The sequence below is a fragment of the Corvus cornix genome, chromosome 3 (assembly GCF_000738735.6).
Source record: "Corvus cornix cornix isolate S_Up_H32 chromosome 3, ASM73873v5, whole genome shotgun sequence".
In the NCBI taxonomy this organism is placed as follows: Eukaryota; Metazoa; Chordata; class Aves; order Passeriformes; family Corvidae; genus Corvus; species Corvus cornix.
Window position 1 is genome coordinate 29,810,168 of NC_047056.1, and position 24,191 is coordinate 29,834,358.

At 38.2% G+C, this 24,191-nt stretch overlaps 3 protein-coding genes across 8 annotated transcripts in view; all 3 read left to right on the forward strand.

The window, feature by feature from the left end:
• Positions 1-6,884, forward strand: part of KIF6 (kinesin family member 6) — a 158,100-nt gene extending 151,216 nt beyond the window's left edge. For 5 of the 6 annotated variants that reach the window (XM_039569520.1, XM_039569515.1, XM_039569516.1 and 2 more), the window contains 3 exons: positions 538-627; positions 2,592-2,698; positions 5,484-6,884. In XM_039569520.1, the coding sequence (XP_039425454.1) occupies positions 538-627; positions 2,592-2,698; positions 5,484-5,560 (274 nt within the window). In that variant the 3' untranslated portion in view covers positions 5,561-6,884. The remainder of the gene's footprint in view (positions 1-537; positions 628-2,591; positions 2,699-5,483) is intronic. The other variant, XM_039569518.1, reaches the window with a different exon arrangement.
• A 93-nt stretch (positions 6,885-6,977) lies between these two features.
• On the forward strand, positions 6,978-22,346 carry LOC104684428 (potassium channel subfamily K member 16). The gene is made up of 6 exons (XM_019281212.3): positions 6,978-13,286; positions 17,114-17,228; positions 17,769-17,935; positions 20,286-20,451; positions 21,748-21,976; positions 22,256-22,346. The coding sequence occupies exons 1-5, from the start codon at positions 13,074-13,076 to the stop codon at positions 21,969-21,971; spliced, it is 885 nt and encodes a 294-aa protein (XP_019136757.1). The 5' UTR covers positions 6,978-13,073; the 3' UTR covers positions 21,972-21,976; positions 22,256-22,346.
• Positions 21,985-24,191, forward strand: part of KCNK17 (potassium two pore domain channel subfamily K member 17) — a 30,736-nt gene continuing 28,529 nt past the window's right edge. The window contains exon 1 of the mRNA XM_039569522.1: positions 21,985-22,362. Within this exon, the coding sequence (XP_039425456.1) occupies positions 22,330-22,362 (33 nt within the window). The 5' untranslated portion in view covers positions 21,985-22,329. The remainder of the gene's footprint in view (positions 22,363-24,191) is intronic.

Consider the following 24,191-nt stretch of genomic DNA (forward strand, 5'->3'; position numbering starts at 1 on the left):
GCCTCCCTAACAGTCAGCTTCCTTGATAATGATATCTGCAGGAGCAGGAATGCACAGCAGCTGTTTGCAATGTATTTGGCTATCATCAACAAGCCCCATCCCAAAGTCCTCACTGAGTTTTTATCCAGTCTCTCACTGATTTTGGTAATAATTTTGCCTGACTAAAGAAAGAACGGAAAATGAGCTAAGGCCTCACTTGGTTAATAGTCAGTTTAGGAACTAAATATATCATTACAAAGTGTACATCAGATACATCAAAGTGCTTTACAAGCCTGGCTTAGAAGGCACATACTAAAAGTATAATTTTTATGAAGTTATTTGTCATTCTTTCATAGCCACATTCTTGACATAAACATAATCATCTTATGGATTAAACTGAAAATCTTCTTCTAGTAAACAAGTGCTTTATATAGACTTTTTAAAATCTTGAAAAAATCTTCTTTGTAGTTAATTAGTGTATTAATATTGCCTACACATGGGCTATATTCTTTTCTTTATTTCCTTCATTTTCTCTCATTTCTTCGTTTCCCATTCCAGTTTTTCAGACACCACAAGAGACAGCCCTTATGAAGATCCAGCTGTGAAAAACAATTCAATCACTTTTGGTAACCCAACTTTAAAAACAAGGTAAGAACTGTACCTGGGGTACTCAGAGGGAAAAAAAAGTACAAAATAATGTAATGCCTTGACCATCCTTCATCACTCTATTTAAAACAGTCTCCATGAAACATAAAAATTAAAAAAAATTGCAGATTTTCCTCCAACTTCCAAAACAACTGCAGTCTGCCAAATAACTTTAGACCAACCTGCTGCCATCATCAGCATTACACAGGTGGTTTCACATTTGGCCTGAGGCTTTTTTCTCTACAAGCTTATGAATCTTCATGACTGTGTCTTCTCAGAGAAAGAAGTCTGAAAAAGCAAAAAAAAAACATTTGAAAAGAAGAGAAATCAGAGTGTGTATGTATTGCAGAACTGTAGAATGCAGGAACTAGGCAGAGATTTTTTTCATACCTGTGATTTTGTCCTTAAAATATTTTTAATCTCCCTCCCATAAATCATTCTATTAAAATAAAATGGCAACAGCTTCAGGCTTGGAAAAGGTTATATGTCATGTTTTCTCAAAAGAGGTGCTGCTTTGTTAAAATTACCTTAGCAGATTAACAGAAACCACTGTTTTTTTCAGCCTCCTTTTTTTTTCTAGTGTGTTTATTTTCATATTATTTTCTCCCACTGAAACATTATGCCAAGTCACTCTACTTCCAGAAGTTATATTCTTATTGTGCTCAACAGCTCTGGCTATTAACACCCTTAGGAAAATACAGTCAAGTTACTATTTTTCCTACTGCATTAGTAAGAACAAAGCATAAGGCATTTTTTTTCTTTCATTTTCCAAAACAATCCACTTCTAGAACAGAAAAAAGTCATGGAAAATTTAATCCCCCAAAACCTAATGTTTTAAATTGCATTTGGGTTTAAGAAAAGCAGAAGAAAAATAGAAGCTAAAGTGGAATTTAGAGAGTACCTTCTCAAATATACTGTGGGGTTTTATTTTTTATTTTGTTGCTAAATAAATGAAAATCAGTCGAGAATAGTCCTTTATTGGTGTTCTGCGATCACCTTGTAAATTACATAAAAATAGGGGAGTTTTAAGTTCAGAGTAATTTCTTCTTTTTTTTTTCCATTTTGGTTCACTGATTCAGCCACTGAGAACAAAGTAGCACAAAGTGCCACATTAGTAGCACAAAGACAAGGATATTAGACTGCTGTATATGTCAGTCCCACAAACCTTCTACTGCTACAGTCAGTAGGGAACAGTGAAAATAAATATAATTACAGAGATAGGAAGATAGGATATGTTTAAAAAAAGGTTTTCCCTTCAGTTCCACTTGTCCTTCTGTACTGTAATTTTTTGTCACTGTATTTCTAATCTCCCCATTAGTGCTTAATCTTTAAACAAGGTTAAAGATGCAGGAGAAAATTCTTACATTTCTCAGCTGATTAGAACAGCTTCATTGTATTACATCATCTCACACCACCAGAGGATCTATCAAAAGCAGTGGTAAGTCAATTATTTCACTGCATAGATACAAGAGCTGGGAGTGGAGACTCAGCAGCATAAAGGATTTGTGTCTGTCAGGAAATGTCCTGAATGCCACGTGATTGTTTACTTCTGTGTATGTATGAAAACTTAATTCCCCCACAGCAGGCAAAACTTCTATTGATCTGTTCAAATGTACAGCAGCCTGAAGGAAGCACACACATGGCGTAGTCACATCCATCATTTCACTGGTAAACTCACTACATTAAGCTTTTCCACTTGGAAGTAAGTCTTTGACTCAGCAGTGCAATATTTTTAACCCTTTGTGAGAGGTCTATAGCTGATAAGCATGTAGCCTTCCCACACTAAAGAGATCGTGGCTAATCTTAGGAACCTACATAAGACCGTTAAGAAGTCCTAAGACAATTCTCCACTAAACTGTGCCACTTCTAACAATGCATCTAAAGAACAAAATCCTTCCTGGTGAAAAGAGACAGAAAAATAAACCTTCTTAGTCACTTGAGTCCACGGGTATACTTTCTTATTTCAGGACCCCACCAAGTTCAAGTACATCTATTCCTCTGACTGGAGACAGCCAGGCTGATGCTGACATCCTAGCTTTCATTAAAGCAAGACAGAACATTCTGCAAAAGAAAGGTAAATCCTGCCAAAAAATAGGAAGCCAGACTAAAATCTCCAGTACAGCATTTTAAAGCCAAAATAGCTTTAGTCCACATTATACTGACACAAGTGAGAACTGATTCTGGCTTCAGTTATATTACATTATGTTCTCAGCTGTTCTAAACACTTGAGGTTCTTCACATGTTCTCCTTTATTAGCTCAATGCTGCAGTGCAAAACTGTGAAGGATCTCTGTTTTACTCAGCCACCATCAGTGAACTGTCTGGGGCACGCATGGCTGTGCAACCTGCATAGTATATTATTTTACCCTTAAGTAAATGAATTTGAATGTGGTTTCTAGATTATTAAAGTATTTCCAAATTTTTCTGTATAGATTTTCTTTTAAACTATCTGTCCTGGTTTTCATCTGGTACAAATTTAATTGTAGCAACTGACACCAAATAAATATTACTCAAATGATTGCACTGTACCCCTGCCTCAGGAGGTAGACTGGCCCACTGTGCCTAGCAGAGAGTATGTCCTTAACAGATATTTCACTATATCAAGGTCAGATGAAACTTTCTATGAGTATTTGTCGTCAAATCAGGTACCAAGAGCAATCACAGGAAGGTAATAAAGTTCACTCTAGAGTAGAGATAAGTAAAATTGGCAGGAAAAAGAAAGCAATAAATAAACAACAGTGGCAGTGCAAGGTAGCCTAAAAGTAATTTATCATGATAAAGAAAAATGACCTGTGCTTTTTTTTTTCCCCTGAATAATAGTTTTTAGTGGCAGCAACCAATTAGACAGAATATGAGCGTGTTAGTGATTACTGAGGCAAGAACTTTCCATCAGCACTTTGGTGCTGATGGCAGCATTTTTCAACAAGCTATCAGCACCTGGCAGATGGTGTTAGCACTGTCACAAAGTGGGGCTTTGGAATCACACTGCTTATCAGAAAACTGTCAGGTAAACAAACACTGGCTGAAAAAACAGCCTCCCTACACTCATCCAAAGCAAACACTTAGCACGCTTTGGCTAAGGGATCCCTTTTGTCTTTATTTAGAAAAGCTGTTGTCAGGTTTCTTCTGCAAATGAAATTAAGCTGGATTTATAGGCAGCTCATCAGAAGAAGGTTAGAGATAAATGTCTTACAACAAACCTTTCGGGCCTTCAGAAGGTCCAAACGTACTCAATCTGTGACGTAGAGTAATGTAATTAACAAGAGCACATCTTATCCTATGATCCTCTCCTGAATCACACCGTATCAAGAATGTCTGCCTCTCAAATGCCTTTTCCATCCTGATTGTTTTCAGCCACAGGCTATTACCTGGCATCATCCATCAGTTTCATCATCCATCAGGGACTAGACATTATTAACATTGACAACTATTTAGACCCCAAGTCATAAAAGGTATTCTTGCAGAACAAAGGAGAGTCAACACTTCTAAAATTGCTCTGAAGTTAGACAAGATGAGCTGCCCTAAGTAGATGAAAAAGGAATGGAGTAGCATTTGATCATCCTGGCAGTGCAGGGCTGGATGGCTCAACCAACTGCTAAGCATAGGCAGGAGAACAAAAAAGTAAAGAGGCTGTGTCAGTTCAACAAACGTGTAGGGACCTGATGTGTCATAGACAAGAGACAGCTCAGCAGCAAGTTCTGAGAAGGATTTGGAGTCAACCTAGCTAAAGCTAAAAGAAGGCTTTCATCCTTGTGAGGAAAGGGAAAACCTGCCAGATATGAGGGATGGAGCCACAGATAGCAGGAACCACTGAGCAAATAAAGGTTGTAAATTCTAATTTAGCAAGATGAAGCAGAACTGGAGGGTTTTCTTTTAGGGGACAAGGATAGGGGCTATGATGTCCCCACTCCTGCTCCCAGAAAGAAAAACTTTCAGATGTAGAGTTAGGTAGAGCGGAAGAGAAGAAGAATGTACTCTCACTTCAAACTTCAGGGGAAAAACACTATGTGTTATCAGTCACATAACTTTTCCTCAAGAAATTTCAAACATATACAAAATAAACCAAAGAGAAATTATTTGCCCAGAGCCATTAAGCTGAGTCAGACACTTTCACACAGAATCTAAGTGTGCTGAGTCCCAGTTCGGTGCTCTGTTGCTTCCTTACCAACTCTCTTCAGCTGAGAAGTTCAGCAATCATTTCTACATTTGCATGCAAATGTATTCACTCTCTGCATGACTGTTACACACACAGTGCCCTGCAGGAAACAATATGAGGAAGCACAGGGTCAGCCAAACCAAAGTCTGTGGGGCTTAAAAAATGTCAACATCCTTAACGCTCTTTTCTTTATTGATCCTGACCCTTTCAAACTGTTATATCAGTATCTTAGAAGCAAACTGAGGGGCCCTACTGTACATTAGATGGGAAGGAAAAAAAAAAAAAAGAATAAATGTGTGCAGAAGCCAACAGAGTGGAAAATAAGTTTCATAAATAGAAAGCATGGGAATGCTCATGATTGTCCTTGGTGACAGTAATGCAGGGGTGGGAATGAGAGGTCTCAGTAACGATTACCTCAGGGACTGTAGGTTATTACCATTTGCTTTCTAAACAGAGCGGAATTAAAGCAGGTACATTCACAGGGCCTTGCTGGGATTGTTAAAGCATTGTAATAACTGCAGTGGAAAGCATTTTAGAAAAGGGCTACTCTGCAAACATGCTTCTGATGCCATGTTCAGTCTTGGGGTAGAGAAAGGAAAATGCAAAAGAGGAGATGAATGATTTTTGTGTCTTAAAGGATTGTTTGTTCTTTTGTTTTGTGTTTCTGAAGTTTGTTTTAAAACTGACTGCAACCTGAAATGTAGTCCAATGTATTTCTTTATCTCCTTTCAGGCTTGGGGAACAAATGAAATTCTTGCCACAGTCCACTCTTTCCTTTTAGAAACAATGAAAGACCTTTATTCTTTCCCTTCCTCTTCTTGTTTAGAAACAGGTACAAGTAAGTACTTCAGATGTACAGGTTTAATTGGTAAAGGTATAGAAATTATTTGTCTTTGACAGCAAAATCCATTTCTCTGACAATAGATATTTGAGTATTTGCACTCAGTATCTTCATCTTGCATTAAGATTAACAAAACTGAAACAACTAATCAGGAGTTTGCCAAATATGTTTGTTTATGAAAATTCATTGTATATTTCTAAATGTTAAAATTATCTAATGGATTAATGCTATTTTACATCTTTAATCTGGAAAACACTTATTACTACTGATAGGGGTTTTTTGCATCAATTTGCATAAGGCTTTATTAATTGTAGCTATTGAGCATCAAGAGATATCTGTTCAATAATAGTACTTATTTGGGTTATAAAATTCCATAAAATTTCATTTGAGATTTTCCCCCCCCCCAAGGAATAACAATTTTCATATTTGATTATTAGAATACTGGGATTGCATTGTAATATAAAAACAAATTTATTTTAGAAAGTAATTCTAGAGTTCAAAATTTCTCAACTGTTTTCTTTTTATTTGAATGGATTAAATGCTGTGTGAAATGCACACCCTCCCAGAATATACAGGTTTCAGAAGAAATAAGTACACTTAATAGGCTTTAAATAGAACAGGGCCAATACTTCTGAAACACCAACGAGATGTGAAAATTTAAATGCATTTATATCTCATATACAATGTAAGTTCACTATTAACTCAGTACTATTTCATTGCATAATATCCAGTTATGAAAAAATTTGTTTTACATGCCAAATTAAAATCAAAAAATGCAATGCAAAGTACAATCTATTTCTCTGAGATATACATACTGTCATACTGAAGCTGTCACTTTTCATACTAGTGATAATGTTGCAGTCATGCATTTAGAAGCATATGGGTTGTTCACATAAAAATAAAACAATATATTGACAGAAGTCACATATTCTCAAGGATGTATATTTCTTTAAATTGCTGATACTTAATTCTTTGTCAAATTCATAATTATACAGAAGTACATGGTGAATTGCTGTGTTCAAACCTACAGAAGATATATGTTTGCCAAATTAACAACTAATATGCAATCAATTTAAAAATATTAAAGTTATACCTTTTTTTGCATTTTAATTGTCTACAAAAGTCAACACAGGTACCATATAAATTGGTCAGCTTTACGAGAATTTCATATGCGCAAACTGAGATAAAAGATCTATTCTTGCTTTGAGAAGAGTTCAAGGATTTGGTCAGAAGTGGATTATATTAAAATGTCCTTCTTCCAGAATTCTTATCTGTCTGTCATTATTTTTCTTCTTCTCATTCTGTTATATATAAACACTGTATTAAATATACAATGTATTATTGCTAATACAGCTTTGCTGAGGAGACCAGGGCCACATTCCTGCTTCCATCCAGCCCTCATAGCTGGAGAAGAGACTCAGGTTCCAACATGTTGCTGGGTGAAGCAACTGTCTTTTTTTGTTTCCAGTAAAATACCCATTGTGGTGAATTTATTTGAAGGTGGCTCAAAGGGAATCACTGGTCCAACATCTCCTTCCTTTTGACATTGAAGCATTTCCAATAGCTTTAAGTAACTGGTTAAAAGAAGGATCTCTGCTATCTTCATATGAGTTATGTGATGCTGCTACTACTTGATGATTCAGTGGTCTGTTCTCAGTTTGCCACACATCTCACTCACAGAGAGAAAATAATTCCTTGCTCTCCTGTTTCCAAATTCTCTAGCCTTTTCTTTACACTGTTGTAAATTTGGTGTGAAATTCAATCACTGTTAACAAAGTAGTACCTGATTGGCAACATGGTCTAAGATTAAGATTATATCAGACACTTAAGATCTTGGACAAAAGTGCATCCAGTAATAGAAACCCATATAAATATATAAAACCATGTAAACAGAAAGTCTTTCTTGCATCTTTTGAAAATTTTCATAAGATGATGGGGAAAGAAAAGATTGCTCATTTAGTAAATAATAGTCTTAAGATATAAAGCATTCTCATTTTTAAAAAACTGCCTCCGGTCTTCAAAAATTGCATTTTGTATTCACAGGAAAATTCAGGTTGGAAATTATCTTAGCAGGTCTTTAATCCCACCTCTTCCTCACAAGAACATCAGTTACGAGATCAAACCAAGCTGCTGAGGGCTTTGTTCAGTGTGGTCTTGAAAACCTCCAAGAATGGAGGCCACATAACCTTTCTAAGCAATTCATTCCAATGTTTCACCGTCCTCGCGATGAAAAGGTTTTCCCTTATGTCCCTCCTGAACTTTTCTTTTTGTCATTATCTCTCTTCCTCTCACAAGCCACACTGTGAAAAGCCTGGCTCCAGCTTTTGATGGCCTTCTCTCAGGTGCTGGAGGGCTTCTGGATCTCTTCTCTAAACGTCCATGTGGCTTTGTGAAAGCATTTATTGATTCAAGAAATTTTTGTTGGCCACAGATAAAAAAAGTTCCTTCTTTTAATAGTCTCTCTTCATATAACTTCAAGATTAATTTGAAATAATCCAAGCATTTACTACATTGAAGAAACAACCGGAGGCCCACATTTATCCTGGTCTTGAATCCTCCCTAAGCTACCTGTAAAACAGCATTGCTAAGCATGGAGATCCTCACGCACATCTCACTCCAGTCACTTCACATGATACCTAGTTGGGTTTGGTTCAATGTTCATATGGTAAATACAATTTATTTATTATCTGCAACAAGAATAAATCCAAGTTTCTTTTTTTTTTTTTTTTTTTTTTTTTGGTAGAGATTTCTTGAGGAAGTAGCTCTAGAGTGGTAGATTCCATACAGGTATTTCTGGGATTAATTGATGCTGGACATTGTGGATTATCTCATCTTTTATTTCAACATATTTCGAATCTTCTATATAGTTAATTTCAGAAGAAGATACACATCCTCTGGTGTGTTACAGCACTGTAGTTTCTGGGAGGGTCAGGATATGACCCAGACTTATAATAAAGGCCAAGGGCTCTGTTATCATTGATGTTGAATCTGCCAGGGCTCTGTACACAGTCTGGACCTGCATTAATGAAACCCTTGAGCTAACCAGGTTTTGGCTTGGGCATTTCACTATTTCCTGGCCACTGCAGCTTTCCAGAGAGCTCCAAGAAAAAAAATGACATAACCTTATGTTGAGTTTCTCTTTCTTGGAAGATGGACATGCCCTAATTCAATCTTCCTCTGTCACTCCTGTGTTTTTAAAAGAAGAGGTAATGAGGTTCACATGTGTAACGGTGTAAATGTATAATGTCATATATACTTACCTGGTTTAATCAATCACAGGATGCAAGTATTTTATGTCAGTAGCATAAACTGAGAGCGCTTCAACATAATAAAATGTTAAGATCTTGTAAATATTGCCTGTACAAACATGCAGCTGGTGAATATGGATGTCAAGAAGATGAACACCTGGGAATGCCTTGTAACACATAGCATATTTGGTAGCTCTATATAGAATTGGTTTGTCTTTTCAAAGTGCATTTCTAATAACCACAACAATCAAACTTCTGGTTTTATTTTATTTCATATGAATCACTTTTATTGTTGCTTTAATCAATGTTAAACGATCTTTTTCTATTTTTCTATCTTTCACTTCCTGCAATGTTTGCTTTGAAACCTCACCTATAAGACAAGCAAAGTAAATTGACTATTTATAATGGTTACTATTCATGCCTTGATTTGACACCACCACAATAAAAATGAAGACTCCTTTTCCCTTTTCCTTGAGGAAAAGCTCAGGAGCGACACCTGAGATTTTCAAAAGGTTACCTTCTGTTCATTTTAGGGGGCAGCTGCAGTGCTTCATTTGACACAAATAGTGAACTAAACAAATACTTGTATCTGTGGACCAACAGTGGATTTACTCCAGTGCGTTTATACAGATAAAGAACAGAAACAAGATCTACCTCCAATACAGCAATTACAGAATTCAAGGAATCTTTTTTTTCTTCCTGTGGAATCTGTCTGAGAAAAATACTGTTGAAATCTTAAAATTCTTTATAATATTTATCTGAAAATACTTCGTGTTTTCACCTATGTGGACACCAATCAGGAAGTCAAAATGATTGGTTTAAATTTGAAGTGAGAACAAAATCAGAAGTTGAAAATTGCCACATGGCAGTGTCATGCCTGAAGAAATGCAATGGTTCTCGTATTTATATTTAATATGGTTCTAAAATAATTTCCTTAATTCTTCTCTGCAGTGCAGAGTTTAAAAGTCATTCAAGGAGCACAACAAATTAAAATAATTCAGTATTTCCTTGTACAAACTGTTCAGGCTGAAATGCTTAGCTTGTGAAAGAATTAATCCCTGGATCTTTGCATCCACTGTATCAACTAGTACAGAGACTAAAAATCATTCTCCATCAGAAGCTTGAGATCAGGATCAGCCAAGGTATCTTTCAGCTGTTTTGTTACTTAATTTAGAAATGCTTATTTGTGTTGATGTAAATTATACTTCTGATCACAATGGTATTTTTCTGGCTTTTGAGAACCAGTGAGGAAAAGTGAGCAAACCATGTCAGTTATTTTTGGCCTGTCTTTTATTTCACATCTATCCGTGTTCAAGATTTGTTAGGGGTTGTAAAAACAATAGGTAAAGCATTTGGAGAACACTGAATCCTTTGATTTGCTCCAAGTAATACATGAAAAGTGATTATTATGTTGACTGTAAACCAGGATGTCATTTAAGTATCTGTCCTTTCCAGAATGGCTCAGATTTTCTATGGGAAAAGCTGGATGCCATTGGGTTAGTCACACTGAGGAAGAAAGATAAGTGAAGGAATAATCAAGGAGATCATGTCCAGTCCTGGATTCAAAACATGCTTTGTGAGAAGTCATTCCCTAGCTTTGAGACCAGATGCACTCTTATGTTCTACATTGGCAGGGAGCACTGAAAAAGCAGGACCTCAGAAGAACAGTCAATTTCCGTGTTCAGCTACTCTTAAAAAGTTCCTGCATTCCATACTTTTTATTTCTAAAGTTTGTGAACTCAGATTTTGTTTATTTTTTAATCAGAAGAGCATTAGAAAAGCAACAAGAGAAGTTAAGACTAGAAAGTGTTCTTTGTCATCCTGTTATAAAAAGCGATTTGCTAGTATTGTTATTTCAGCACATTGTATACTATGCCTTTTTACCTGGAAGCCAAATTTAATTTCCAATGTGGTAAGCCATGCTGAATTCCCTCTTCCAGATTCAGAACTCACACAGAAATCATAAGTCTTCAGTTTGCTTCCAAATGCACATATTTGGGTTTCTTTTTTCCTGTGGCAAGGCATAACTTCTGGGCTGCTGCACAGAATCTGGCTTTATTTGGTTCCTATATTGCAGCTTGACACTAGAGGGGGAAAGAACCAAACCAGTAGGAATAACTATAGTATAGAAATAAACACACCTTGATGATATTAGTGACTCAGTTTGCAACACCCTCAGAAAATGTAGATCTCAAAAGTAAGCCTGAGTGGAAATTTTTTCTTAAGGTATAATTTACCCTGCCAAGTTCGTCAGCTGGAATGCTTTGTTGCTCTGAACTGGAAAGAATAGAAGAGGACAAAAAACTGATTAAGTGCTGTATTTGTTCATTTATATCTTATAGTTTCATACCCTTAATTGTGGAATGTACTTCAACGGAGGAAATTTGTGCCAGCCCAGCTGTGCACAACTCCATGGCTTGCATCCATTGCAGAAAACCAGTAGGCTGGCATTCTCTCGGCCTGGTAGTCATAGGTCCTATCAACAACAACCCAGCAAACACCTGGATCTCCCACCAGAGACAGCCCTGCTAGTGCAACACCCCATGCTTCTCTACCCATATCATTTCACTAGGAATGGAATAACAAGCTGTACCTTTTAGTTATGGAAGTCAGAAACAAGAGTGATGGTCTTGCTAGATACTGTGTAAAGAATTGTCATCCTTAGCACAGACCAAGAGAAGGCCTTCCATCAGTGATTATAAGCTGGATGTCTCAGCTGATTCAGATCAGGTTGCTTCGTAATGTTGTTGCAGTACTCAGTAATATCAATGCTACTGTAACTTCCATCTCCCAAATGTTTCGCTTTTCCAGTTGAAAAGAAACATCAGAGCAATCAAGGCACATTGCACTTTCCTGTTGAAATATTTCTATTCCCCCCACTCACACTGACAGAGTGGTCCCAGAAAAAGTCCAGGATGGTCTCCTGGGAATTAACCACAAAAGTTTTCACTTTTCAGAGTGGTAAGAGGCCTTCTGCTGCCAGTCAGTCATCCTCCTCTGGATAATGGCTGGCCCCAGGTTACGAGCACAGTACAAATGGCAAGTCCGGGGATTTTCCCAGATACAGATATGAATTAAATCATTTTTTCAGTCTTTTTCTGTGAGCACTACCTCTTGTTTGAAGGTAGATGTAAAACCATCTGAATGCTAAGCAAAGTAGGGATATTTATATCCAGAACATTTTAACAGTAAGAGAGTGTAATAACAAATTTGCAGCCCTAGCCACCTGGCCATCTTCCTCTGCATGTGTGTGTGAGTGTGTGTTTGTTTTCTTTCAGAAGCAGTGTGACACAGATGACACTTGCCATAAAGCTCTTCCTACAGAAAAAAATGCAAGCCCAGCTCATTTCGAGTGCATGATAATTATTAAGGCTTCCATGAGTGAAACTCTGATACATTTTAGCTAATGATTTACCTTAAGCCCTCCTTCCCCCATATGTATTTGGATTAAAAGGGCAATACAGAGACTGAACGCAGTAGGCATGAGTGGTTTATTCCCTAACTCAGTGGACTAAAGGGTGGAGTCATCTGACAGAGTTCAGGAGCAGTAGGCCAGGCAGTGAGGGGATTGATCTTATTAGGACTAGAAAATAAAGAGGTTCTGTTGTGTGACCAAGTTGAATTCAGGATGTCTGTAAGCTTCACCATGCTGGTTTTACTGGTGCCAGCAATGTTTGTGTGGTACAGACAGCAGCTATTGACTTTTCCATTTATTCAGCTCCCTACTCTTCTTTCTTCTGGGGAGTCTGCTGTAATTAGAGAGTTTAGAGCATTTTCTTGTACACAAGTCTAGTGTTTAGAGTAAGGCTTTACTTGTCAAGACTTTTAAGAGTCTATCTGTGACTCCATATGTATATGACCTGGGGTAAGTCATATAACCGCAGTTTTGATTCAGCTTCCCAGCCTGGAAATCAATACCAACCTCAGAGGGCTTTATTCATTTGATTGAGATCTTTAGATAAAACATTCTGATTCACAATTCTTATCAAGCCCTTTATTTTAGATAGAGAACAGATGTGGAGGGGTAAAATTTCTCTGTTAGTCTCATTTTGTAAGCCCTGATACCCTGATGTTCTATTGAAAAATTCTCCAGGGCAATAGCTGGGAACATGGGTGTGTGATTCCTGGGTGTTTTGGGTAGGTCACATCTTGGGACAGTAACCTATGAAGTACTGAGCAGGAACTGGCAAGGGCAGATCAGCAGCATGCCCCTCCTCAGCATGCACAGCCGGCAGATCAGCTGGACTCCACTGCTGGTACTGGGTTATCTCTTTTACCTCCTCCTGGGTGCTATGGTGTTCCAGCTGCTGGAGAAGCAGGCAGAGACACATTTTCGGGACCAGTTCCAGCTGGAAAAGCTCAAGTTCCTGCAGAACTACACATGCTTGGACAGACAAGCCCTGGAGCAGTTTGTACAGGTAAGAGGAAAGGGTTCCCATTATTTTGGCTCACACATTATTTTCATTAGAAGAAATTATACTATTGGGACCAAGCATGATATAAACTGATCAGCTGACCATAATACTAAATATCTAACTCTATAAATAACTCAAGCCCATTCATATACTTCCTTATCTTGATCTATGGAATTACTTTCTTTCCCCAGTCACAAACTCCCAAAATATGTAAATGTGGTGATGCACTTGCGCTACCTTGCAATAATTTCAACTTCATGGTTCTCATCTCCCTCATTAATTATTACTGGAAATTATGCATGGGAACAAAAAACAAGAATCAAATCTAAAGAAGTAGGTTGCCCTTCCAGGGTTCTCCAGTCCAAACCTGTGCAAATTCTGCCCTTTTGTACTAGAACTTGTATACTGCCTTTGAAGGTGGTCCTGCACTTCAGGCCTAAAGAAAAGATAAAGTCAACCATCACAAACTGTGTTATCTATCACTTATAAGAAGAGATAAAGGGCTCTTGTTCAATATGGGTTGTCAATTAATGACATCTTCAATTACATTTTAATCTTTTCCTCAAAACTGGCTAAAGATAAATTATTCGACCTTTCCTGGTATTATAGATATATTCTCATACTAGTATTGCAAGAACTGGACATAAATCCTTAAAATACCAGTTTCTTTGTGCTCAAAACATACCCAGTTGCAGAGCTGGGTGACTAAACAGTTTGAACTCTTTCTACCATGTCATTAAAACTGATAAAAACTCTAAACAATTTGTACTGCCCAAGTCCGAGGACTTCCATGAAGGTGTATGATTCTGATCAACGAAAAGCTCAGATTTTGTATATGGATTTAAGCTTACAGTGAAGTTCAGTTTAGAAAGGGTAGAAAAGGTGCCTGACCCTCTGTCTACAAGGCCAATGTTCTGATTACTAATACTGTGATCTATTACTTGTGGAACATTGGGCATTGGCCAGAAAATTACTAGAGTTTTCAAGAACTTACATGCCTAAAACCATGTCTATTTTTTTTCACCTTCATGACTTGGTGATATTACATGTCCTTCCCTTACCTCTCCAATAGTGACTGCAGAGGTGAAAACCTGATTCTCGTTCTAAACCCAGCTGTGATATCTTAAAGGATTGAAAGATTTAGTTAAAACTCCTCTACCGTCAAAATATTAGGGGAGGTCACACGTGTCCAGATTCTTCTCCCTCTGACTCCAGTGGAGTTTTCTTAGCCCTGCCGTGCCATTCAGAGAATCGCATTTTGCTGCCGTGTCTCTGCTGAATTAGTTTCACCTGTAAGCTGTTCCAGATAAAACCGGCTGAGGGCACCAAATCATCTATAATGCACCAAGCTTCAACGTACTGAGACTTGGTAGTCCTCAAGGTACACGTAAGTGCAGGTGCTCTCTGACCTATACGTTGCTTATAAGACCTGTTAGGAAATTTGTCTAACTCTTACTAATATTAGCGAATACTAGTCTTCCCATATTAAATCTCTGATGCAGGGAAGCAGTTGTGTCTCTGCATGTTTTAACTATATGGTTAAGGAGGCCTGTTCATCATGTCACAAGTTCCAGTCTGAAAAGCCATGGTAGTTAGACTGCAGTGACACACAGCTCCTGGACTCAGTCTATTCAGCTAACAGCTATAAGATGTCTTGTCTTAATGCCCATTCTTTAAACCTAAATCCTGAAATGTGATATTCAACCCAGATTCATTAAGTTTTGACTCCATTGTGCATGAAACAAATTCCTGCAATTTCATGTCAATAAACTGCATTGATTCTGCATGGCTAAAACTGCCTAGCTGAGAGATGGCTCTGAGCTGCAGCTCCTAACATGAGCAGCCTGGAGCTTTGGGAAAGTGCAAATCCAAACTCTAATGATCTGATAAGTGTACTTTGGTCAGGAAATTATGCCAGTCTGACAGCTGAGAAGCAAATGCATTGAGTAAGGAGTCCCTGTTTTGATCATGTCCATACTTTTTCAGTCTCAAAGGACATGATATAAATACAGCCCAAAAGGACCAAATCCTTGTTTATGACCACAAGTGGCTGCAATGTGCATTGGCAGGGGGACAGGAGCAGAAACAGCAGGCAGTTTTTATTCTCTCCACATCCTACTATAGCTTAATGAAGGTTTCATATTCTTACTGTAAATTACAGCACATCGCTTTTACATACTGACAACTTCTCTCCCAAAGGCAACAGCTAATGTTCACCAGCCATTCAGCAGCTGCTATAACCCTTATCTGAGCTGTAGATGAAAGGAGCCAGGAGCCATTGTAACTGTCCCACAGGAACCTGTTTGTTGGGCACCAGGATGCCATTTCATTCATGGGGTTCTTTCATAGGGTTGGTACTTAACAGCATCAATTATACCAAGAAATGTGGCCTTGTCAGACTGTGTCTGAAAGGTTCCACATTCAAAGTTGCCTTACTCTTCTGTGTTGGCTCTCATGATGTGAATGTAACTCCTGTGAACTCCTGTGCATTGAAATGCATAGAACTGTGTAGGGTTCCTTACAGGAATAAATTAAACCTGTGATTATTTCAAAATACTCACACCTCAGTAGCTTCTGTGTCCTCCTTCTTAGCAGCAAATGAAACAAGTGACTCGAAAATTTGATGTGTTGAATTCTTCTCATTCTAAGAAAAGGCTTTTAATGGATAATATAAAGTTCTTTGTCATTGAAAATAAGCTCTGCTGACACTTCAGTCATGAGGTCACATGTGATGATATCCAGCAGCCCTCTGAAAAATTTGACCAATGCTGTAGGATTTTTTACTGAAGGAATAAGATTAGCTAATAAATTTAGGATATTCAGTCCACCAGTATAGATCAGCGAATATTGCAAATCCTGTCCAAAATCAGATACCTTGTAGTGGGTATGTTCATTTAAAAAGCAATCTTTTTGGGAGTGGCTACCATTTGAATCAAAAAAGAGTATCTTCTTTGGTCTCATACTCCTGGAACCAGCTAAAGCTGGAGCTGCTATTGACTCCTGTTCATGTCTTGCATCATACAAAGTCTTTAGAAGTGATGAACAAGTAATTCCTTCAAGCATTTTGCAAAATTACAAAGCTGCTTTGTGACAAATGGGGGGATTCTTAAAACCTTGACCACTGAGTAGAAGGAAACCAGTCTCCCATAAAGAAATCATTGGGGACAGCAAAGGAACACAATCTTCATTAAGGCAGTTAACAGGATATTTGATGCAGGAGCAGTAATTTTTTGGTACACAGTAGTTTTGGTCATATGGTAAGATCTATCTGGAATAGCAGAGAATATTTTATTAGTTAATCTTTCAGACTAGGAGAAGCCTAATTGTCACTGAAAATTCTATGGAAGTCATAACCAAAACCAGTAATTCATCCTTACTAGTACTTACATGGAGGAAACAGAAATGACCATGTTCCCCATGCCCCTGCCCACAGACAAAACTATACATTTACACATGCCTAAATTAAAAAATTGAATGAGATGAATGGATTACAGAAGGAGAGAAGAGGACTACCTTTATTTTTTATGGCACAACTTTTTTTTCCCGGTTTGATCACTTTGGGGAATTGTCCCCTCCCTTCCCCTCAGATTTCATCTAGTTGGGGAACCTATCGTATTTCAATGATCTGTTCTTCTGTAGCAAGAGTTCAAGTTCCTGGCCAGCTCTTTTTCCAAGTTTTGCCATGTCAGCATAAGTTCTTTTTAGTCCAACTCTACCCTGTTATCTACACTGTTTATCACTCTGCTTGCTCAAGATGGAAAACAGTATTTACTTATCTCTATTTCTGACATTCTTCCTCATCTTTGCTCCTTTGACCTTTTCCGCTTCAGGTCCTCATGGAAGCATGGGAAAAAGGGGTCAACCCAGAAGGAAATTCTACAAATCCCAGTAACTGGGACTTCAGCAACTCCTTCTTTTTTGCAGGAACTGTTGTCACCACTATAGGTGAGGTACTCTCTTTCCTTAAAAACTGTTTCCTCCAACTGTCCTGTAAAGCCCCCAGAAATGTGTAATTGGTGGACAGAATAGGACAGAATACACCTGCAATCAACTACTGTGGGTCATGGTTTTCTGTTGGTTTCCAATTTTGCCTGTTATTTTTCTGTATCCAGTATTTTATACTTGCAAAGAAAGCTGAGGGCCTACTTGGTACATGCAAGATCATTTTGTACATGGACAGCACATCTTTAGGTTGCTTTGAAGCACTGAGTTGCACTCACCACAAAATCAGAGACCTATAGAAAGTTACAACAGTACCTGGAAGAGTAATATTTTTCATGTTTAATTTTCAGCTAGTAGTAGTGAATGCACAAGGTTTCATCATAAGCAATGGCAATTCACAGACAGATTTCATTGCAGAAAATCATGGATACACAGGTTCCTGAAGCTAAATGTAGTTGAGCTTCCAAGCTTACGAACGCTCCATGATGCCTGCAGCTTGACAGTAAAGCCTTTTCATGTAGCTGTTTCCTTCTTTTTTTCCAGGTTATGGTAACTTGTCCCCCAGCACAGTGGCAGGGCAGATCTTCTGTGTGTTTTATGCCTTATTTGGAGTGCCCCTCAATCTGGCCTTCCTTAATCAGCTGGGAAAAGGTCTCAATGCTCATCTGCTTACCCTGGAAAGATGGGTGCAAAAGCCAGGGCGTGCCCAGGTACAGTGTCAATTTACCATTTGTTTTCACGATTTTAAAACTAGTTAAAGTTCTTTTCTCAGATAGCTGCTGCTGCTGCTAGGTTAGATTTCCTTGGGTGAACCACAGCAGTTACGTGGCCTTCTCTATCAGAAACCTGATACACTCAGTTTACCTACGATAGCTTTAAAGCTATAGGCTTTTGCTTGAGGGACCCTAGATTTGCCTTTTTAAAACCTTACTCAGCAAAACCATGGACCTGGTGACCTTGGCAGAATACGTGCATGTACACACATTGCCAAATCAAGCTCTTATTCTCCAGCCTATGCCAACATCTCTCCAGAGTCGAGCTTGACACTGTGAAAAGACAATTTATTTTTATTGGCCTCCTGATCTGGCTGGAATTAGCTTTCCTGTTGTGCCAGCAACTTAGCACTTCCTTCCTTTTCTTTTCTTAAAATGCAAATACTCCTTCTCCTTACTTACAGTTTATTGGTGAGTTGTTGAACTAGTCCAGACATTTTTTAATAAGAAAAGCACTGATAATGGAAAATACACGAAGGTCATTTATTACAAAGTTAGTGCATGTTTCTGAGAAAAGGGTCAATGAATTGACCCCTTCAGCTAGGGAAAAGGGAGATTAGATATGTGAGATATGTTGAAACATTTCAGAGTTCTGGCACAAGTTTTTTCTTTTACATTTGTAAAATCTCTTGAGTCAGTACATTCTCTATCTACAATGGGAAAGCTATAAAGGTACCGTCAAATGCAGACTTGGATTATATAAGCAAGAAATTCTTTAGCTGCATAACCTCTGTCTGTTCCCCAAACCCATGCAGCTCTACCACCAGAAGGATTTTCATTCTAGTATAGCTGCATCTTTACTGAGATTTCTAATAGCACCTCAAGGATGTGATCTTTTTTTTTTTCCCTTTTCACTCCTGAGTTGACACCTCATTTCTGACAGAACTCCTATGATCAGACAAACCTTTGGAGCTCTATCTGCTTGTTTGATCTGAAAAGCTTATTCAAGGAAGTTTGTTTATCTCCTTACAATTTTGTCATGCTCTGCGAAATTAATTGCAATCAGTTCTTCGTTATTCCTGACTTACCGTTCCCTACATCATAGGTTTATACCAGAAAGTTCTTAAAAGACAGGTTAAAAAGTAAAACTGTGCATTTTGATATACATTTTTATGCAAAGTTTATTACATAATTAAATGCTATTACAATACTGGAATGAAGTAAATGAGAACAACTGAATTATATATCAGCTATAATCATGTCAATCAGTAATTGTCAAGCTGCTCTGCAAATGAGACAAGTATCATTACACAGCTAGAGAGACACGACACATAATACAGAAATGACTTGTCAAAGTCACCCAGTCATCTCAAGCCAAGTTTCTCAAGCTCAGAGCATTATTTTTTATGTGAAATAATTCAGAGAGAGAAATTAAAACATGATATCTGGACCTTCCACTTTATAAACAGTGGTTTGGCTTTTCACCCAGTCACAATAGACTCATTAATATAAATCATACTCCAGTTTGATTGCCCTGCAGGACATTTTTAAAGAATTGCAATGAGTTTGCATCAGCCCACACATCATTAGTCAAAAGTTCACCAGAATGTGTTCCCTGGAAACCCATGAGTTCCTGATCATCAGTCCTAAACTCCTAAAATCCCTTCAGGACCCATCCACTGACCATTCTTTGTACCTATCTACTGCAGTCACATATACGGTAACTTATCTCCCCGAAGGCAGATGTTTGTCCTGAGAGGCACAGATCTGCCCTGTGCTAACACAAACCAGCTCTGCTCTGAGCACTTCTAAGCTAAAAATGAAAGCAGGCAAACTGACTTAACTTAGGTTTCATCCAAACATATTTTTGGCTGAGCTCTTGCAAGCCACTTTATAAATCTTTGGAAGCAGTCATAGTGAAAAGAACCCTAATTTGTTCTTGCCAATCTTTGTATCATGAGTTATGCAGTACTTGGTGATCTTCCTCAAAGACAGAAGCTAGGTGACTACAAGAGCATCTCCACTTGAATTGAAATTGTAAAATGAGTATTTCACTCCTATGGATGTCATAGTAAGTCTGAAAATATGGCTCATTGCAAAAAGCTTTTAAAAATCCTTCTTTTTTTCCTAGTTTTAAGATTTTTTTTTGTTTCATGGTTAAGTATAATATCTACATGCAAACAGTGAACTCAGCCTGCGGTACATGGAAGCATTGGCTTGTCCTTCCTTGTCTTGCCATTGCTCCCAGGTGGAGTGGGATTGTGATTGAAAAGTAAAACAGACCCAGCAATTTTGATAAGACAACTGCTCCATGCTGTTTAGCTGCCATCTTCCTCTTCTCTTTCAGGTGGTTCAAACATTGGCAGTGGCCATCTTCCTGACCACTGGGACCTTGCTTTTCCTGGTGTTCCCACCGTTAGTCTTCAGTTATGTAGAAGGCTGGAGCTATGGAGAAGGTTTTTACTTCACCTTCATCACCCTGAGCACCATTGGATTTGGGGACTATGTAGTAGGTAAAAAAGAACATGAACTGGATTGAGCTTTGTTGAAATTCATTACTCTAGTACAAAACTAAATACAGGGAGCATAGATATCCATTCCACTATAGATCTGGTCAAGATCAGCCAGACTGGTAATAATGAGCTAATGTATTATAAGTTATGAGCATTTTTCTCTTGACAGCCAACCTGAGAGTCACCCAACTCCCTTCACACATGCCACTGAACACTTATCCAAGGGTGTCTGTGTCCAGGCTGGTACAAATGTTATCAAGAGTGACAGGTGGAATATAAATAAAATTCATTTGTCATTATTAAGCCTTTGAACCACCCTTTTCTAACAGTGATTTGTTTTAGCAAGAGCCTACCATTCCCAACAACAAACCATATCAAATATTAAATAAGCAGTACTTCAAATGGGGAGGACATTATTGACAACCACAGGATGCCTCTGAAAGAAGACAAACCCAGTGATATTACATAGTCTTTAGACCTCTAGGTTGAGAGCATCATGGTAGAGACACGTGAGGGGCTATTTTTCCACAAACTTATTTGAACAAATGCATAATCTTAACAGTTTATGTCTAATGTGTTTATTTGTTAAAACCACTAGGGTTTCCTACTTCACAAGTGATAGCTCTCCTCTCCTACAGTTCATGACTATGTCCCAAAAGGAGATAAAAAAGAATCCAGTGCTGAAACACTGTGGAGTTTCATGATGATCTGAATGACAGAGACTAAATGAATAGCTAGAGTGTTGTCCTGTGACTGTATCAGCATTGTTTGTCCATGTTGTGGAAATATCAAACCAGGGATTAAGATTCTCATAACCACTTAATTAAAATGGCTGCATTTCCCATATTATCCAAGTGATTGCAAATCCCAGGTGTATCAGCCTCCAAAAAGCAATCACTATATCACTAAATTGTAGCTTCCTAAATCATCTGAGATCCCCTGTGTGCCTCTTGAGTAAAATATGGTTAATATGGATTCAACATTTAATTTCCAAGATGTTTTTCCTTTGTTGTTGGATAGGAGCCATTGACTTTGAGCATCCCTGATTAATATCAGATATGGCTATTTCTATTATATAGCCTCATCTTTGGGGCTTGGATGCTAAATGTGCTAAGCTTCACCTGAGAGTTGGCATTAAAAAAATTTAAAAATAAAAAAAAAATTCTATCTGCTGATAGATCACACAAGCTCATTAACACACACACTTTTGCAAGGAGTGGAGAGGGTCTATGAGTATGTATGGTTAGCAGACCAAAGCTGCCAAGATAAATATGCAGATTTTCCTGGATTTTTCAGGCACAAACCCCAACAAGCACTATATCCCCGTGTACAGGAGCCTAACTGCAATATGGATTGTTTTTGGCTTGGCCTGGCTTGCTCTGGTCTTCAACGTGGGAGCTGACTTGATGGAAAGATACCTTCAGCTAAAGTGGCACAAGTCTGACTTAAGCTTGGCAGAAGGAGCCACCACCAAATTGGAAGATGAACCTGAGCAGCCTAGAATCCATATCCCTAGCTGAGCAAGGTACAAAGAAAGCAGTCTTGAAACTGCATCTTTCATCTGTATCTCACACTAAGCAACCCCTGTGGATAAAGGACGAAACCACAGGTTGTGGACTGTTTCCTAAGGAGGAAATGTTTCAGATACATGGAAATTTCCACACCCTGTGTAGGCATCAGCCAATTAAAACCCCAGGGAAGAAGCATACATGGCTATACAACTGTCCAAGGATTCATTTTACACTTCTCACTGTAAGGCAACTTCCCCTGAAGTAACCAATTATTATCCTTTCTCTTTCTCTAGTGGGATACAGTTCTAATGGTCACTCATTTTCAAAAAAATCCAGAGTGACTGCCTCCCAGCTTCAATAAGAAGTCATGTCACCAAGAATCTCAAGTGGAAAAAGTCAGGTACAGAAATCTTTCTTCATTTCCAATCAGAAAACAAACAAAACCACAGAGGAATATCATCAGTAATGAACACCTGCTTAATGACATCCATCCAATTAAGATTCAGTTGATATTGTCTGGAATGAGCAGCTTTCATATCAAATGATAGCATTTCTTTATTTTCTGGGCTCGCCTTTCAATTGTGAGGAAATTATGTGTCTGTCCAGCACTACCTGGACTGTTACAGTTCATCTCAGAGTGAACTGCCAGCTCAAAGCAGGTCCTTATCGTGGTTCATTTCACAGCCACTTGATAACAGCACTTTAAACTAAATCTAAAAGCAAGGAGACATCCTTTTTTCCAGTCAGATCACAAGCATTATTACAGTCTGGCATTTGCTTTGGGCCAGTTCATAGAAGAGCTATTATGTACCACACAGAACTGATGCTGTACATTTACCTCTAAATAAGGCCAATGATAGGCTCTTGCATTAAATCTTATCCTCAGTCAGGCCCATTGTGTGACCCATGAAGCAGGGAGATTGAATTTATCACAGTTGTTGTAAGTCAAAAGCAGCAGCAGCCATCTCCAAAGGAGCTGAAAAACCAAAGGAGTACATAAAAGCACCTAATGAGACTAGTCACTGAGATGCAGATCTGTAGCCATACTCTCTATCAAAGTAAACTCCAGAAACTTGATAAAACAATTATCCATTCATTGGGTACCATGCTCAATCATCACTAACATGTTCCATGGGTATGCTCGTAACTATATACACACTGCTATTTATTCAGTATGTTTATATCTCATAGTAACCATCAACTAATCCCTTTGAAGTCATTTATAAGTGGGACTTTAGTGTAAAGCATGAGTGCAATATGGCTGGGTACATAGACTAGCCCCAAGCTAGCGTATGTCTGACACACTATAGGAACATGAAATGTCAGCCTTTCAGCAGCTGCTTTGATATTTCGTTTTGGAGAAGTGTCCATAAAACATGTAGAGACTTGTGTAGGTCACTAATCTTTTCCTGCATACTTTCTGAGCTAGATTTTTACTTCTGAGGAGGGTCACAACATATGTTTGTTCTTACACCTGACATGGTGCATGTTTTCTTTGCCAGTTGCTGACTCCTGCATAGTGCAGTGTGGCTACTCAAATCTGAAATGCTGGCATAAAAGAATGCTGGTTATGGTTTATCCAACTAATTTAAAAAATGAATGTTCAAATGCATATCCTGTCCAAGATTTCCCTCATGTCTTACCACTACCTACCTCACAGATTTTTATCGCCTCGGTTTTTGCACTGATCTTCCTCTATGCCCTCAGCCATTCCCATATATTTATGCAATGGCTTTCTCTGTAGACTTTCACTGAGAGCAGCCAACTCTCTCCTGTCTGGCTTTTTGTATCTTTGCAAATCTCATGGGAAACTTTGTCTCTCAGTATTTTCTGTTCTTCAGACAGAATGTTTGCACTTGCACTTGTTAACATCATCACCATCACTGTACTCTGTACCTGCCTTGTGTTAACACCACAAGACACTTTTGGCCTCTTTATGTAAAAGACAAAACTGAAGTTCTGCTGACTGTTCTATCTAACCTGTTCTCTTCACCTTGCCTCTTTCCATGCCTTCTGTACTTTATCAAGCCGTAGTCAGCCACAACACATGCACTAGTCTAAAGGTGATCCTATCCAGTGTTTTACACCATGCTGCATGCCATAATAAAAATGATAAAGAGGTTGATCAGTGATAGAAAGCACTTACTGGCAGTGTTTCTTAAAATTATCCTTACTTGACATCTGACTGCAGGAAGTCTGGATTGTTTTTCCCGCAGTCCAGAAAATTGC